Below are 17,233 nucleotides of genomic sequence, written 5' to 3'. Positions count from 1 at the left end.
TATTTCTATATTCAGAATGTACTGTGAGCCTAAGAACATTTTTGTAACAAATCATTGTGACATTCTCAACTTTGTTGATTTTGGCCAGAAAGTTGTCGATCTCTATGAAAGCCCATAAAAATGTACATTATTGAACTGCATGTTTCAAGGTACAGTAAGGAATAGGTATCGTCTGTATTTCTTATTTTGTGATTGGTCTACTCACCGACTATATCAAGCAGAGGCTGGTGGCAAGTATGTATAGAAATGCAGTCAATTAGGTTTGACAGTAAAATAATGCTCATATTTTTGCTTTGCTATTAATCATGCATATGCTGTGTTCTGTCATAAATGTTTATGACTTGTTTTATAATGTTTATGAAACGTTCATGTCATTCTTATGTAGATACCTTCAAGTAAAGTGTAACCAAAAATTGTTTCCATAAAGTCGTTTTCCTCACCGAGATTACCATCTAGGTGGTACGGTACAGGGGAACTCCACTGCTGTCCGACTATAATGGAACTCCTGTGGTCCTCCTTGAAACCAACCACATCACAGTCGTGGAATTACTTGACAAAGGTGACATTCAACTTTACAAGATACCTTTATCCAAAGCACCTCATTGAATAATTACGGTGGTTTTAGGAGTATTCTCTAAGTGTTCTTGCTTAGTGTTAATTCTGCTGTGTTACAGTAGTGTGACCTGAAGGTATGGCTACAGTGACTAGTGTGTCTGGTTTAGGATATGGAGGGGCAGCATGCACCGTGTGTACTTGCATTGGCTAGTGTGTACTTAGAAGAAAGAACAGCCTGTCCAAAATGCTAACTGTTTGTATCAAGTTGAAAATCACCCAATAAGCTCTTATAGCAGGAGTAAAAAATTGTCCAGAGTATTGTATCTTTTCACAGTGGGTCTAAAGAATTTCAGCCGTCAATGATGGAAGCAAAGAGGTACATTGTATCATACATTCCGTAGACAACAGGGAGTTTTTCCTCACTTTTCATTGGCTAAAACTTTCATTTTTAATCTTTTTTTACATGAAGTACATGGCAAGGAGAAAATAGTTTTTGTGGAATCGATGTCATTATGTGGATTCATTATGTGGTTTGTTGGCAACAACTTTTTGAGCACCCTACCATGCATCTCAAAACATGTGAACCAAGAAAACTGAGCCTAGTTGAGATTTCCTTTACAACAATGTGAACCAAGAAAACTGAGCCTAGTTGAGATTTCCTTTACAACAATGTGAACCAAGAAAACTGAGCCTAGTTGAGATTTCCTTTAAGTAACATATTTCCTTTTAGTATTATACTCATATATGAGATATTTAGAAACATTTTTAAATCTACTTCCTATTTAACCTACGTCATCACCACAAATCACCTCCAATTAGTCTCTTTGATATCAGTCTTTTTTTTATAGTCACATGACAGTATAGAATCACCAAGTTTCAAACAGAAAGCTTTATTTCAGTATGCAAAGAATAATTGCTTTGGTGTAATATTTTTTGTATATAGGTTCTGTATGAACCAGGTCAAGAAAGATTTTGCAGACATTGCAGATTCTATGTTTACTGCATTTGCATAAAAACCCTATTTTCTGCCGATGGTACATCACGCTTCGTCTTATTACAGCAACATGTACACAGCATCCCAAAAATAAAAATAAACAGTACAACTAACACGAGAGCCCCTGTGGAGATCTTTGTCTTGTAGCATGTGAAGGAAAAGATGTTATTACACCTATGGGAAAGAATTAAGACACCAGGTTATTGGCATTAATTGTCTCATCTATAAAAAGACAAATTCTTAGCTCCAAAGCGCCATATGACATGAATGTATTGTTTGTTTTTATTTTGTCTTGACACCAGACTGCATTCTCTACTTTACCTTTCAGGAGGGGTCACTGGTGAGTTGTCAGAAGCCCTGAGGAAAAGAACAAAACAAAATATATATATATATATATGGAGTACAGTAGAGTTATAATAAACAAAATAGTGTTGAATATGTTAAGTATGCAATGCACAGGTACTGTAGGCATAACCATGATCAAAAATTATCTTATCATGAGCAACAAACCTATTAGATTAGAATGATATTCAATTAATCTCACCTGAGGGTTGAAGCAGTTGTTGATGATGTTGTTGTGGTTGGAGGGTGGGTTGAGGTTGTGGTAATGGGAATTCTGGAGAAGTTCACAGAGATTATGCAAAATGTCAGATGAGACATCTTCATTCAAGACTGAGGCTCCGAATGGCCACACTGCTGCCCTACTTACTGACTATGACTCACTACCTTTCTATTAAGATCCAAATATGAGCAGTGTGCAGTATGCCATTTCGGAAACAGCCAGAGACTTTGAAAGACTTTCCAACATGCTACATCATTTCGAGGTTATACCTGAAGCTGTACCATGATTTTTAAGGTGTTTCCCAGAATGCTCCTTACTTTCCCATTCATTTTGGCTGATGTTTTTATCCAAGTTGTTTGGGTTACATTTATGTACAGTTGAGAATGTTGCTTTTAGTCATATGTCAATTATTACAAGGCCTCAAGGGCACAACAGTGACAATTGGAAAAATAATCCACAACTTCAACTTGTCTGGCTACAGCATGCTAGCCCAGCTCCTCAGACACTACACTACCATGGTACTGTGACGGGGTGATTTTCTGTGTTTGTGTTTGTTACGTCTTCGTGTCCTGGTGGTGGGCTTGTGGTATGACATGCTACGTTCACTTGTCTCTGGTTTATCATAAGTGATGATGAGTGCGGGTGTAATTGTCACAGGTGTGATGAATAAGGTAATTATTGGCCTGGGTTTTTAAGTGACCAGACGGGACAAAGACAGTTTTTGTTTCTAATCTTCCGTTTGATCCCTGGGGGAGAAACGAGTCGAAAATAGACGGGACATGTTGTAAACTGTGTCCGGCCTCCTTTCAGGGGAGGCTTCGCTAGCGCAGTGGTCATAATTAAGATGTTCATTTTAATCCCTTTCAAATACAAAAATACTCATATCTAGCCTTATCCAATCTGAGTGACACAATAATTGATTCCAGAAATATTATAATAATATGAGTTAATTACCTTGTGGTATTCTTATAGGCAGGTTTCTTTTAGAGAACTCTTAACAGATGGTTTGTTCCAATGAAATAAATTACTTTAATAAATTATACCTTTCAAGTCTGAGACACTGTACCTGGGAAACCCCACCTCTGCCCCTCTGACTAGTTCCTTATAAGAATCATGTCAAAACTATTGCATGTCAAGATTGTTTGTGCTCACAGCAAATCCACTTGCATGTGACCGCTTGATGAAAGCCCCTGGTCCATCCATTTGTTCAGACAATGAAACTCATCTGCATGTTTATGAAAATATTGTTTATGAAAATAAGTTCTTTGGTTCAGTATGTAAGCTTACTTTGTTCCACATGGCCCATCGTCTTTAGTTGGAGGCAGAGGAGACACAGAAATGGACTTCACTTTCACAGTGGGGCATCGGAGGTTATTCGTGTAACGCAGGCGGGAGATGTCTGCAAGCAAAAGAACAAAGCAGTACTGGTATTTCAGCTGTAAACTCAATGAAAGATGACACTTCTGTGTTAGTCACTGGAATCATCTTAGAAATGCAGACATTGAGGTGGAATAGAGAAAAAGGGCTGTTTTGATACAGTAGAGAAAAATGTGTATCAAAAGAGTTTTAATCTGCTAATCCAGGCACCATGCAAAGCTATTCAAATGTTGTTAAACTATCAAAACAATAAGCCTTGTACTGCAATTTTACAGCCAACAGCAATGGTCTTTTTCACCCCCACCGTCAACTTCAAGACAGGAAGGAAGACCTGGAAGGCGCAAGGTTTAGGATTAGGATTAGGGTTAAGGTTAAGGTTAAGGTTAGGTGCCTTGAAGTCGACAGTGGGGGACAATCAAGCACCAACTGCAGCGTCAAAATGTTGTTAGAACTCTCTGATAAAGAACCATGTGAAAAGCTAGCTTTATCTGCTAGAGGCCTTGGTTATTTTCATGCTATATTTTATTTTCAGGACAGCGTATGCTAGTCATATACTGTAAGGGTATGAAAGATGCGATAACTCTCTCCCTCTGCATTTGTGACCTGAAGTGACCTGCGCTTGCACATACACAGATGTCATATAGCCCAAAGAACAGTTGAGCGGTGCATGCTGTAAACTTTTGAATTATTGATATGGAAAAAAAAATAATTTGGGGCATAATTACATTATAATGCCAGCCTAAAGTTGTAGACAATGTAGAGATTTGCTGTGATTTAAACTAGATCACTCAATAATTCTACTGCAATTCTACCTAGGAGCTCTGTGAGCAATTCAACAGAGATGACTGATTTTTTAAAGCTGATTTGCTTACTATAGCATTTCTATGGAAAAAGGCAAAAGAGCTCCTCTTTCACAAAGTATTTGACTCTGTCAGGATTTTGGCAGGAAGACCCAAGTGCAGGACTCATTGAAGGCAGAATCTTCAGACTAACACACTTTGCTGAACTGCAAACTTACAGTTAGGGATGTGACGCTCGAAGCTGACGTTTCGAAACAGTGTCGAGCTTCCGAAACGCAAGTGTTTCGAACAGTGTTTCGAAGTGTGGTTCAAAACGCCCATGTCACGTGACCATGGCTTAGTGAGGCTTCGTGGTGTTTCAATTTGGTTTGGACAGGTGGCACACTTGCTGCGCGAGCCAATTACCCGAGTAAACACCTGTTTGATCTAAATTACAAAGTCCCAGAATGCTTAAAAGTCATTCAAACACATCCTATCTTTGTGGGTTTTTTGTGAGGAGAGAGATTTTGAGAGATATAGCGACATAGAGACATATAAAGATATAGCGATTTATAGTGCACTTGTGATTGATAGGTTAGTGATATAGATTAATTGACAGGCTAGACAGACAGTGAGCGATAGTTTAGATAGATATAGTCTAGTGACGTTAATATTTAGATAGTAGCAGAAGTAAAAAAAATATATGACTGATGCCTTTATTTCAAGAACAGCTGACCCTTTGAAATACTGGAAGGAGAGGAGAGTGGTTTATCCAAACCTAACTGTGATGGCAAAAAAATATTTGTGCATGCCAGCAACAAGTGTGCCTTGTGAAAGATTTTTTTCCAAGGCTGGGGAGGTTTATTCAAAAACAAGAAACAGATTAAATGCCAAGACGGCAGAACAACTGTTATAATAAAAATGTATGTTGACATACAAAAAATGTGTTGTTTATTTTCCCCATGTTGTACCTGATTAGTCTAACCTGCTTCACATGTATCCTTTATTTCCCTACAACATGTTCCAAAAAAAAACCCTGGGCCATAAGCATAGCCTACATTTTAAAACCATTGTAGCATTTTCCTCTCCAGCATATTCCAAAGGATAATGTACTATGAAACTGAAATAACAAAACATCTAACTGGCAGATATAAAAATGTTCTAATTACTGAACGCATATACTAGTCTGAAATTTCTAAGCACCAGCAGGGAGTCGAACACCGGCCGCTCCGGCCGAATGCAAGTGTGTTAACCACTGAACCACGTGGCTGTGGACGAAATCTTGCGTTCCATGTTGGCTATTTATATTCTTCGTCTGAAGCAGTTGTGCTTCACGGTCAAAATGTGATGTTAGCAAAACTTGCCACTAGATGTCACCATGGAGTTACGTGTGTCAGATTGTTTCGAAACCTCGACACATTCCGGCGCAATTGCTTCAAACGTTTCGTTGTTTCACAAAGCCTCGTTCTGCCCATCCCTACTTACAGTACAAATTAACAAACTTACTTCGGCCAGGATGAACAGAGGGACAAACAACGGAGGAACAGGGGGGTAGAAATACACAGACTAATTAACAGAAAGACAGAGGACTGGACGAAAACCAACAAGACAATAATGGGGAACAGGTGGGAGAAGAAAATGGAGGGAAAACTAACAAGACAGGAAGTACAGACCAAATGAGGAGATGGGCGGAGACAAAGAGAGGTGACAGACAGTTAAACCTTGTGACAAAGCACAAAGCACATCACCTTATTCACCCGGCTGCCATAACGAGGCTGAGGGGTACACTTGCCATTACACCTCAGTCCAGCAGCAGATGGTGGTGGTAATGCACTCCTTTGCAAACTGCTAAAAAAAGCTCACAGATTAAAGAAGGGTTCATTGGCCTGTTCTTCTTCTTCAGTTTGCAAACGTTGTGCATTACCACCACCATCTGCTGGACTGAGGTGTAATGGCAAGTGCACCCTGTAGCCTCGTTCTGGTCGCACCGGGTGAATAAGGCGAATAGAGAGATAATACAGGCATAATACATTCAGTCCAGGCCAGATCCTGACAGACTCCATTGACACTCACCTTTCATTGAAATAAGGAGAAATGCGTCGCCTCCTTTGAGGAAATCTCTGGATCTGAGCTGAGTGGTAGTCATAACCAGACCATGAGGCCACACCTTATTAGCATAATAGAACCCATGCATATTCAGAGATCCCCAATCACTTGGCCTGCCGAAATATTCTGTTTTTCAAAAAAAGGAAATTCAGATTAATTGATTATCAATGCATATTAGGGGTTACATAGCCTGGGTGTTCCCATGCTGCCTTGCGCGCGATTTGATTCACGCTGCTAAGGCAGCCTGGAGACCATGGAGCAAATTTTCGCCTGAGATAGGGGACCAATCACAGAACAAGGGGGAAAGCAAGACGATGATGAGCTATGCACAGACGCATTTGATAGACATCCGTGGCACCCAATAAACGGATCTGGGCATTTTTTTCAAATACGAGAAAATTAACATTTGGTTCCCAGACCACGTCTCATTGAGAAGTGGTGGCGCTAGCCAGGCTAGGGGTTACAAGCACAGAGATTATTTGCGTTCATTCACTCATACATTTTGGGTTGGTGTAGTCTTAACCTATAAGTCTTGATTGACTATTTCATAGGTTATAAATATGGCATATTGTAGAAGTAGAACATGTACATGTTTTTGTACATTGACAAATATAACGGCAAAATTTTGTACTCTGACGCAAGGGTTGCAATTCAAAAACATACCCTGAAAAAAGCCAAATTTCCCCAATAATGTTCGAATGACTGAATAAAAATCCTACTGATAGCTTATTCATCCTGAAAATAAGTTCTTGCGTGGGACTCGTTAAGTGCTGCTTACATCTCGTGGCAGTACGTCTTCACCACTGTGCTTTATTTGCACTTTTCATTATAGACCAGGTTTTCTTGGTCAGTGGCGTAATGATTTTTAGTGGGTGTAGTGTTTTTTGGATCAAGTGCCAGCCCAGATCACACCAAGCTGTAGCTGCCTACAGTATTACAGTAGTTTTAACCTTCAAAGAGAATACATTATTTACAGCGTGACATCTTCAATCCTCAAAGTAACGTCATACTTTTTATGATGATTTCATTTTTCCACCATATATGGGATGGGAAAAGATAAAGAAAAACTGAAAAAAGCTTACGTGAAGTTATCCATGATGGACTGGTGGTTATACTACTTTGTTTAGACATGCGCTTTTGGATGTGTGGGTTCTGGTCTAGCAGTATGAAGGTTATTTGCCTCCAAGCACAGGGCCACTGCAGATTGTCATCAAAAATTCCTGACACAAGGCGAGCAAAGACAACAAAATCATCTCTGGTCAGGACTGCTGCAATTTGGTAACTGTAGTCATCGCTAGAGTAGTACTTGGGGCTGAACATAACAGATGAGTTAGTGTTGGCATTTAACTGTCCTTCAAAGTTCCTGATCTGCCATGTGTGATGGGGGCATTCAGTCTCTGACAGGTTCATGTCGTCCACAGAGAAGCCACCGCTGGATGTCCCTTGTCCTTTGCGGGCCTCAAACTCCACCTGGAAGGTCTTAGTGGCGTTCAGGGGAACATGGAAGAGCTGCCAGTAGTCAGCTGGAGAACCTGTAATTGGAGGCAATGGACTATAATTGGTTTTGGCAGTCGTCTTACTCAGGGATGTAGTGGTAAAATAAGAGGTGGGTAAACTATGAATTCTGTGAGGTGGACTGCACCGTGCAGTATCAGATTTTTCAGAACATGTTTGATAATGGTGGAGGTTATTGTCCATTTTTTATAACAATATCAGTTGGATGGGAATGGTTCCTAGAGTGTATTGTGAATGTGGATAATACAGTGTGATTTTTGAATGTTAAAGTTGCAATTGGTGAATAAACTCTTTTGAGAGGTGGATAAACTATAATAAGAGGTGGATAAACTCTATTTCTGAAATTTCAGAGGTGGATAAACTGTGTTTACTTGCATCGACCCTCCATTAATTCCCTGTTATTACTCTCTTATTTACTGCAATTACCTACTCATATATATACACATATGGCAGAACCAAAATAAAGCACCTTTTATTTGGCCCATAAGTCTGCGCGTTCCCTTCATGTCATCAAGACCATCAAACTCTCTTATCCAGATGTTGAGCTGGTCAGACCAACTCCCACTGTGGTAGTAGAAGAACTCAAGGCACTGGACCTTGCAGCTTCTTCTAGGGGTCATCCTCCTGGTCTCCATTTTAGCTGAGTCTCCAATTCTACCTCTCTTGGTGCTGAAGTGCATGAAGAAACCTGTGTTTGGACAACAGCACCAACTGAATGAATTGGTAGGATAGGAATTTTGAATTCTGAAGTCTTGTTGGCTGTAATGTGATAATACTACAGTACTAATGTTCCAGTCACAAACAAATAATAATTACTTTTCTCTGTTCTATTGAAAAAAGATTCTAAAACTGATAGTTCCGGTCCTTGATTGTGATTGGCTGAATCGCGTTAGATGCCGTTGTAAAATGCAGCATAGACATACACCTTGACCGCATTTCATTCTATATTACTGCGCTACCATAACTTGATAAAAAAGTTAAAGTAGCTGCATCTTGACGTTGCTTGCCAACCATTCAGATAGAGGAAATATATTTCTTGGCGGAAGAATGATTATCTAGGAATAACTCATTATCTTTCTAGTTTCTGTGCCTTTACTTTATTAAACTTTGCCAGGTATTCATAGTAAGAGTCTTACAAAAGGGGGATTTGAGGCACTCCGCTAGCGTGTTGTGCCTAACAAAGCCCCTTAGCTGTTGTAGAATCAGTGTAACCTACGGCCTCTCTGGGCTTATTGCTTAAATAGACCATGTCTATGCTTTGTAGCAATCACACATACCCCTACAAAACAAATCTCTACAGAACACAGAATCTCACCCTGAGAGTGAGTGTCCAGAAGGGTGTGGTCAGAGTGGGGTCCTCCGACAGCTCGTCTCACTCTCTCCCATCGAACTGAACTCTTGGAGCAGACGCTCATTCCACACATGTCATCATCGAAGCTGCAGTGGTCCAGGAAGGAAATGGACTCATCTGTAAGCATACAGTACACATTTAGTTTTAGGAAAAATGTTTAAACTATGGTTTAAGAGAAAATATAATAGGGCATTCTCATCGTGTTGACTGAAAATGTGTCATAGCTTCTCTGGTGTTCTTCTAGCTTCTGTTTTTTCAAAAGAACGACATTTTTTATCAGAGAGTGGCAAACAGAAAATCCAGTTCCTTTGACATGTAAATATGTAATTTAAAATGAAACATTGACTGAGCATTAACCCCTCTGCATAATAAAGCAATCTATGGATGACGCTTTAGTCCGACCTCGCAATACAGATGCTATGAGTAGGGCCTCTAATAGTGCATATGGACTGGGACCTACTGATTCGTTTTTCAATTGCTACTTTACAGAACCCGTAAAGAATCATCGGTAACACTCCATAATAAGGTGCCATAATAAATAGCAAACTAGTAATTACCTAACCCTTTGTTAGGCTACTATTTGTTAATTGTTTCTAAAATATCTATTTGGCACAAGTTAATAGTTTTTTCATCATTGATTAAATGTTAGTTGTTTGCACAAAATCTGCATGTTTTAACAAATCTATTAACTAATATTGTATTAATATTTGTTAATAGTTAACTAAATGTATTTTTGGCACTAATTAACAGTTATTGTTTACATCATTTAAATGTTAAATGTTTATTTACAAACTATGCTAATATAAAAGTTAATGACATTATTATTTATCAAGCTTTTCTGATTAGCTTTGTGGAAAATGTATGGAATTTATGGTTTATGGTTTTATGGTCTTGTGGGGTGTATAAGGCACCCTACTGCCAGTGGTTGGTTGTGTGAGAGTTTGCACACATCTTCTTCCACTTCATCCTTATTGGATACCTTTGTGGTTGGCTGTCCTGTAATTGGTGACCCTCTGTCTAGTGTTTGAAAGTAGTGTACTCTTTGCCTTTGGAAGTACTATTTGGTTGCTGCTCGAATTTGGTGAAATTCAGGGGAGGGGTGTAACAGAGTTAGAAATGTAGTTTAGTGTTTGTATGTGATTTTTGCCGTAATTAATCAGCTTTATTGAGATTGGTGTTTTGGAGCCCCCTTTGGAGAAACGGTATACTGCAGCTCTGCTGCGTTTTGTCCTTGTATTGTTGCCATAGCTGATCAGAAGCGGTATGCTTTGCATTGGGTAGGTTGACTGTATAAAGCACTCCCCACTTTGTTTTAATTTTGTAACTGGAAAATGTTGTTTAAGTTGAAAACTTCGATATACCACCTGTATTATATTACTTTGCATGTATTGTTAGGATTTGGGTGCAATTCTAGCAACTTAGAGAACGTTAATACATGGATTTCTATGCAACGTCACGAAAACATGCGTGCGCAACCAAGAGGCAGAAAGCACCATAGAACAGAGTAGAGCAATGCTGTCCATGAAAAGAATAAAATGAGTTTTTGTGCTGAAAACTGCACCAATTCGAAATCACGATGGTTAGAGAATGTTCAATATGTTCAATATCCCTAACGGAATGCATGTCTTCGCCAAAAATGACAAAATACGATGTTATATTAATAATGCAAATGAACGTCAAACTCTGAAATATAGTCTGAAATGAGATGTTATTATCATTGAGACAACAGGGGTATACAAAAAAGTTTATAACGTTGTGGACAGCCACCAAGCGTCTTCTGCCCGTGTATTAATGTTTTCATTATGACCACGAGTTCATACACACTGAGTCTTACGTGACCAGCTGTAAACTCCGCTAGCAACTTTCCATGCATTTAATGTAGGCTAGTTTAGCTTAGTGTGCATGGAAAGTGCAATTCAGTCTAGCAGGAAATGAATGTACATTTAGTTTAGCATTATGTTTATGCATTACCTCCGTATGGTCTACGTCTGTGAATGTTTAGTGTCTTAGAAGAATTAATTAACTGTCGTTCTTGCACCTGAACATTCCATGTGGCATGTCTCCCTTTATACTTGCTAGTAGGGCTGACAGTGATGGTATAGGAATGATGCATGTAATATTACGGAAGCGTATTGCTGCCACACTAAAATAAATAAAAAGGCTCAGTATTATGTAATTACGTGAAAAGTTTCTTGTTATAACAATATCTTTTTCACGTTTTAACAAGATATGTATCACGTTATTACATGAAATTATCACGTTTTTTCATGATAATGATATTTTCACGTTATAACGTGAAAATATCATGTTATTTAAAGATATGATTTTTTCACGTTTTTACAAGATATTTATCACGTTTTTACATTAAATTATCACGTTATTTCAAAATAATGAAACTAAACGAAACAAGGCCACGAGAGCTCATGGCTGGCATAAATGATAGTCGTGTCTATGAACTTGCACCCTGGCTGCTATTACTGCTGCAGTCGCACAGTGCAGGCTGCTGGAGAGCACAGCAAAGAAAATATTCAAACAGCAATAGCATGCGCTTTTTGAGATCACACTACAGTAATCAGCCCGGCCCCACCGGGAATCCTCCCGACTCTCCCGATTGCCCCTCCGCTAGGCTAGCCTACTGCACACAGGTGCAGAATATTCTGGACAATGCTTGGGTGTTTGCATAGGCTATAGGCCATCCACCGTGTTCAATAACGAGAATGTCTTGCAAGCTTAAAATAGAATTTGATTGAGTCGTGTAAACGAGCATATCCTATTCTTGCCTCTCGTTTCGTTTAGCCAACAAGAGTGGCAGCATGTCAAGGTAGCTCTGTTTTTTTTCTTGAATGTCCCCTTGTGGATCAATAAAGTATCTATCTATCTATTGTAAGGGTCCTATGGGGAGTGGTTCATATTGGGATAGGCAGAAGCACAGTTTAATAACAATTAGTTAAATAACTAGATGTACCGCAGAGCGGTACAAAATATGACCGCCGCCCAGTCCACATGTTTTCCACAAAAATAAGTCACGCTGAAAGGCATATATGATTCTAACTGTCTCACTGAATTGCATTATGCACACTCAATTCTCACTGGTATCTGCTAGACAACAAGTACCAAAACATGATAAGTTCAAAGATTTCACATGTAATATACATGTTATACAACCCCACCCCCATCTTGTTTATAATTCTGAGAAATTCTTGAATTGTGTGCATGTGTGCGTGTACATGTTTATGTTTATGGGTGTGTGGGTGTGTGTGTGTGTGCGTGCATGTGCATGTGCTTGTGTGTTTGCCTGTTTATGTGCCTGTGTGTGTGCATGTGCATGCATGCGTATATATGTCTACTGTGTGAGTATGTGTCATACGTAGGATTACTGTGAATGTATGTGTGTGCGTGTGTATCTGTTTATGCACATGTGTGCATATGGAATGGGTTTACATGACCCCTGGAGGCAAACATACGCAAAATAATTGGTCATCCTAGGCCCTACGGTTCTCAAGATATTCACAGAAAACTGTGTCTGCCCTACCCTCCTTTCGGGGGGTCCAGTCCAGCGGGGGGGCTACAGATCAAAACGAAAAGCGATGGTTCCATGCTATCCATGTGGGGTTACATGCCCACCAAGTTTCGTGTACCCCGGTCTGTCAGTGTCCCGGGAATCCTTGTTGGTGTACGGTCACTAAATGTACACATCAATTATTTTATTGTAAGGCCCCCCATGAACGAAAGTCCACGAAACTTGGCATGCATTCGGAGGGTGTCATAATCCTACACTTTCAATTTTGTGCAGTTTTGACCATGTCAGCCAGAGATATTATGATGAAAACACCTAATGTTTTGCTTTTTCATTTTTAACTAGGTGGCGCTATGCATGAAATAAGTGGTAATGGGATAGGTTGACATGCCCCCTTAAGACCAACATACAAAAAAAAGGTGGACCTCCTAGGCCCTACGGTTCTCGAGATATTCACAGAAAATTGTCTCCGGCCACCTACAGGCCAGTTGGTGTATAGTAACATAAATTAATTTATTGTGTGGCCCCCCCATGAACGGAATTCCACGAAACTTGGCGTGCATTCAGAGGGTGTCATAATGATCCTACACTTCCAATTTCATGCAGTTTTGACTATTGTTAGGCTTGACTATGTCACAGATACCTGCGATTACAACACCTCATTTTTACTTTTTTGTGTTTAACTAGGTGGCGCTATACATGAAATGAGTGGTTATGGAATGGGTTGACATGGCCCTTTGAGATCAACATACAAAAAAAAAATGGTCCTCCTAAACCCTACGGTTCTCGAGATATTCACAGAAAACTGTGTCTGCCCTACCCTCCTTTCGGGGGGTCCCGTCCAGTGGGGGGGCTACAGATCAAAACGAAAACAGGAGGTTCCATGCTATCCATGTGGGGTTACATGCCCACCAAGTTTCGTGTACCCCGGTCTTACAGTGTCCCGGGAATCCTTGACGGAATTTTGGACATGCGAAAAAGAAAAAAAGAAAAAAAGAAAAAAACAAATCTGACTAAACCTATGTGACCGCCGCTTCGCTGTGCGGCGGTCATAATAATAAGTCATTAACTTTTCTATTAACATATAGTTTGTAAATAAACATTTAACATTTAAATGATGTAAGAAATAACTGTTAATTAGTGCCAAAAAGACATTTAGTTAACTATTAACACATATTAATAAAATATTAGTTAATAGATTTGTTAAAACATTAACATACAGATTTTATGCAAACAACTAATATTTAAATAATGATGAAAAGCTATTAACTTGTGGCAAATAGATATTGTAGTAACAATTAACACATATTAACAAAGGGTTAGGTAATTACTAGTTTGCTATTTATTATGGCACCTTATTATGGAGCGTTACTGAATCATCTGATGAACTTCCGAATTATAGTAGGTATTGGGTTTCCTTCTCAGCAACCAAGACATGGATACTTACTGCATCTGTAGAACTTGTTGAGCTCTTCGACATCATAATGGCTCATATCCAGTCTCTGTCCAATCACATCTTGGAACTCAGGTAGTTTAGTGATGATGGTAGATCCCTTGCCATTGCTGAAGGCATCTTTAGGGTAGTGCATGACTGAGAAGTAGTCATATGGGGTGTCCATGGTGCTGTTGGTATCGTTCGTTCTGATTTCAAAATTTTTCTCTTTTCCTGAGGGCACACAGTGATTGAAGAATCAATGCAGTGACACAAAACACTAGACAACAAGTGACACAAATGTGCTGTAGCATTACGTAAAGCGCTTTGGGTTGCACGTTAAGCTTTAAAAATGTGCTATATAAACACTTATATACTCACTTCACACAACAAGGCAATAAAACATAACACAGTAAAGGCATTTCTGCAGACCATTACACTGCACATATTGAGAAAGCTAACATCAGCATTTCATCTAGGCACTAGAAAGAGAATAGAGACCTGCTTCAATGTTTCCCCAGTTGATTGAGATGTGATTGTCCCGGTCATATCTGGACTGCTCATGCCAGAAGCCCAACGCGTGCATGAGCTCATGCTCCACGGTGGCCACAGTGTCACAATCAGAGCCAATAGAGAGTTCCTGCTCCCACTCATTTTTTCCAACTTGCGACCAACATCTACAAAATGAGAACACTTTTGCTTACAACCAAACCATTTAATTGTCGAAATCCAATAATAAAATGCCTCCATTGTAAATACTGTAGAGTCAAACCCTAGGGCCTTCTTGATTTCAATGTGTTGTTCATTCCAAAACTGGGGTCTGAAGTCAACACATGTTTTCAGCCTGAACTGTTCGAAAGCTCTCAAGATGACTCCTTTTGCATTCATATCTGAGCACAAAGACACGCACCATCTTAACACAAATGAATAAATTACTAATTTGACTCATATTACTCTACTGGGTGGATTATGATGACTCCATAACAATAATCCTTACCGAGGCTCCAGTCCAAATCATAAGGGACGGGCAGGGGCCAACGGTGCAGTGCACTGCGAATGGACCTCCGTCTCCTAGTCTAAAATAAATCATCATCATATATGACCTCTGCACTACTGAATTTCAACAGCAAACAAATAACAAAAAGAAAGTCCACAGAGTAGGGAAAGACAGTTAAGGTCTCTCACCTTGGTAGCAGTCTGTGAAAGCAATGTAGAGTCATGTGAGAAGATAAGAAGAAAATGCATCAAAAAGTCAAGGGCCAACAGAAACCACCGGAATTATGTTAATTATTCTCTCTGAGTAAGTATCCTCATATAAGTTACAGGATCAAAATGTAACTTAATATTTAATTGTTAAAAACATATAGAAAACTACCCAGATAATTCTGTATCGCAATAAAATGCCAACTCACAGTCTTGATGTCTCCCTCAAACAGGTCCAAACCTGTTCAAAATTAGAATTAGAATTACTCAGTCTAATTTTGTTCTGTGTATTAATTTTGTCTTTTGTCTTTTGTTGATACTGGTCAATCCAGTTAACTGGAGTTTACCTTTATTTATGACTGTAATGTCAAGGTTTTCAACTGCAAAAGAGGGAAATGATATGAGGCTAAACAACAGGAATTTATGATGGTTAGTTGTTATTGTGGATTTTGGTGTTCATTCTATGAATATCAGTGAACATCAGAAAATAACATTGATGTTCAATTTTCTTTAACATACCTCGGAGTATTGGATTAGGCTAAAACATAAAAAGATACAGGTGAATGATGATTGGAACATCTAACTGTACTTATTGCAAACAAATACAAAAACTTTACTCATGGCTTGTCACATATTTGATTTTAAAAATAAGTTTTGGTTAGACATACCAGTGAAGACACCAACCCAAATGTCATGCTCAACAGGAGGAAAACACACGAATGCATTTTTACCTGAACAGAGAATCACATCTGTGAGTAAATATTTGCAGTTTGAATTGTGCTCTCTAAATTAATAAGCATAGTACAAGCCTTAAGCTATGGAAGAAATCAAAACACATACCGCATTTGGATGTACCTAGTTAACCCACCGGCAAATGTTGAGAAGTGGAGAGGAGGCTTCATCAAAAGCCTGACCTTATGTCTGCCTACAATACAGGAAGTTATGGTAAACTCTCTGTAGAAACCACAAGCAAAATACATGTGAATTTGACATGCGAAGTAGCAAAAAATCTTCTGTAGCACATAACTTGGTAGATGCAATGCAACAAGAAAGCAGGTGTTTTCAAGTAAAGCAGCAGCCAACTAGAATGAAATCATAAAAAATCATTGTTGCCACCATACAGGCTAGATGTGCATGGATGGAACACTTCATTACAATGGAATTGTTTTTTGAGCCTAGACTGGACATGGCATTGCAATCTGTACCCATAAATAATATTATAATATTATTATTATATATATTATAGCCTAAACAAAATGCCCAACATCAAATCAATGTAAAGTGCTTGTTTTGGCTTAGAAAGCAATTCTTCTTGAAGACTGACAAGTCCTACTATCACATCTCTGGTGGGGTGGCACTTGTGGTGGCCGACTAGATTTGAGGGCCTGTGGCACCCTATGCCCTCCATCTGGCTCTGCCCCTGCACCAGATTTTGAAATACATGTACTGTACCTCTCATAATTTTTTGCATCAAATAATCTTTATTATTTTTGTTGTTTTTATCACATCTCTGTGTCCAGATAGGGACAACACGGTTTGTGTTGTTTTCTTTTTTTATTTGTTACACAATGTGTGTTGAAAATAACACAACTTGCATTGAAAACAACACAACTTGCATTGAAAACAACACAACTTGCATTGTTTTTTTTTTGTTTTTAAGACATCTCTGTGTCCAGATTGGGGCAACACATTCATTTTAAGAGTGTAGGACTATACTTTTACATTTACCTATAAAAAGGCTTTGAGATGTGTTCATTTTGTATGACCCTTTGTGGTGTTCAGACTTGTGTGGTTTCTATGGACTTTCCAAGTAAAACTCTAAACAGGTCTGGGGGCTTGTGT

At 39.0% G+C, this 17,233-nt stretch overlaps 1 protein-coding gene across 4 annotated transcripts in view; it reads right to left on the bottom strand.

The window, feature by feature from the left end:
* Positions 1–1,425: 1,425 nt before the first annotated feature.
* LOC121720181 (meprin A subunit beta-like) overlaps positions 1,426–17,233 on the bottom strand; it is a 34,203-nt gene continuing 18,395 nt past the window's right edge. For all 4 annotated transcript variants that reach the window (XM_042106120.1, XM_042106122.1, XM_042106124.1 and 1 more), the window contains 18 exons: positions 16,230–16,316; positions 16,060–16,119; positions 15,911–15,929; positions 15,739–15,771; positions 15,601–15,632; positions 15,374–15,385; positions 15,186–15,264; positions 14,961–15,078; positions 14,690–14,865; positions 14,204–14,422; positions 9,204–9,356; positions 8,358–8,576; positions 7,456–7,905; positions 6,341–6,499; positions 3,399–3,510; positions 2,094–2,165; positions 1,871–1,906; positions 1,426–1,723 (listed from right to left, as the gene is read on the bottom strand). In XM_042106120.1, the coding sequence (XP_041962054.1) occupies positions 1,552–1,723; positions 1,871–1,906; positions 2,094–2,165; positions 3,399–3,510; positions 6,341–6,499; positions 7,456–7,905; positions 8,358–8,576; positions 9,204–9,356; positions 14,204–14,422; positions 14,690–14,865; positions 14,961–15,078; positions 15,186–15,264; positions 15,374–15,385; positions 15,601–15,632; positions 15,739–15,771; positions 15,911–15,929; positions 16,060–16,116 (2,118 nt within the window). In that variant the 5' untranslated portion in view covers positions 16,117–16,119; positions 16,230–16,316 and the 3' untranslated portion in view covers positions 1,426–1,551. The remainder of the gene's footprint in view (positions 1,724–1,870; positions 1,907–2,093; positions 2,166–3,398; positions 3,511–6,340; positions 6,500–7,455; positions 7,906–8,357; positions 8,577–9,203; positions 9,357–14,203; positions 14,423–14,689; positions 14,866–14,960; positions 15,079–15,185; positions 15,265–15,373; positions 15,386–15,600; positions 15,633–15,738; positions 15,772–15,910; positions 15,930–16,059; positions 16,120–16,229; positions 16,317–17,233) is intronic.

The sequence above is a fragment of the Alosa sapidissima genome, chromosome 10 (genome assembly GCF_018492685.1).
Source record: "Alosa sapidissima isolate fAloSap1 chromosome 10, fAloSap1.pri, whole genome shotgun sequence".
Lineage (NCBI taxonomy): Eukaryota > Metazoa > Chordata > Actinopteri > Clupeiformes > Clupeidae > Alosa > Alosa sapidissima.
This window is presented reverse-complemented; position numbering and strand designations above follow the sequence as displayed.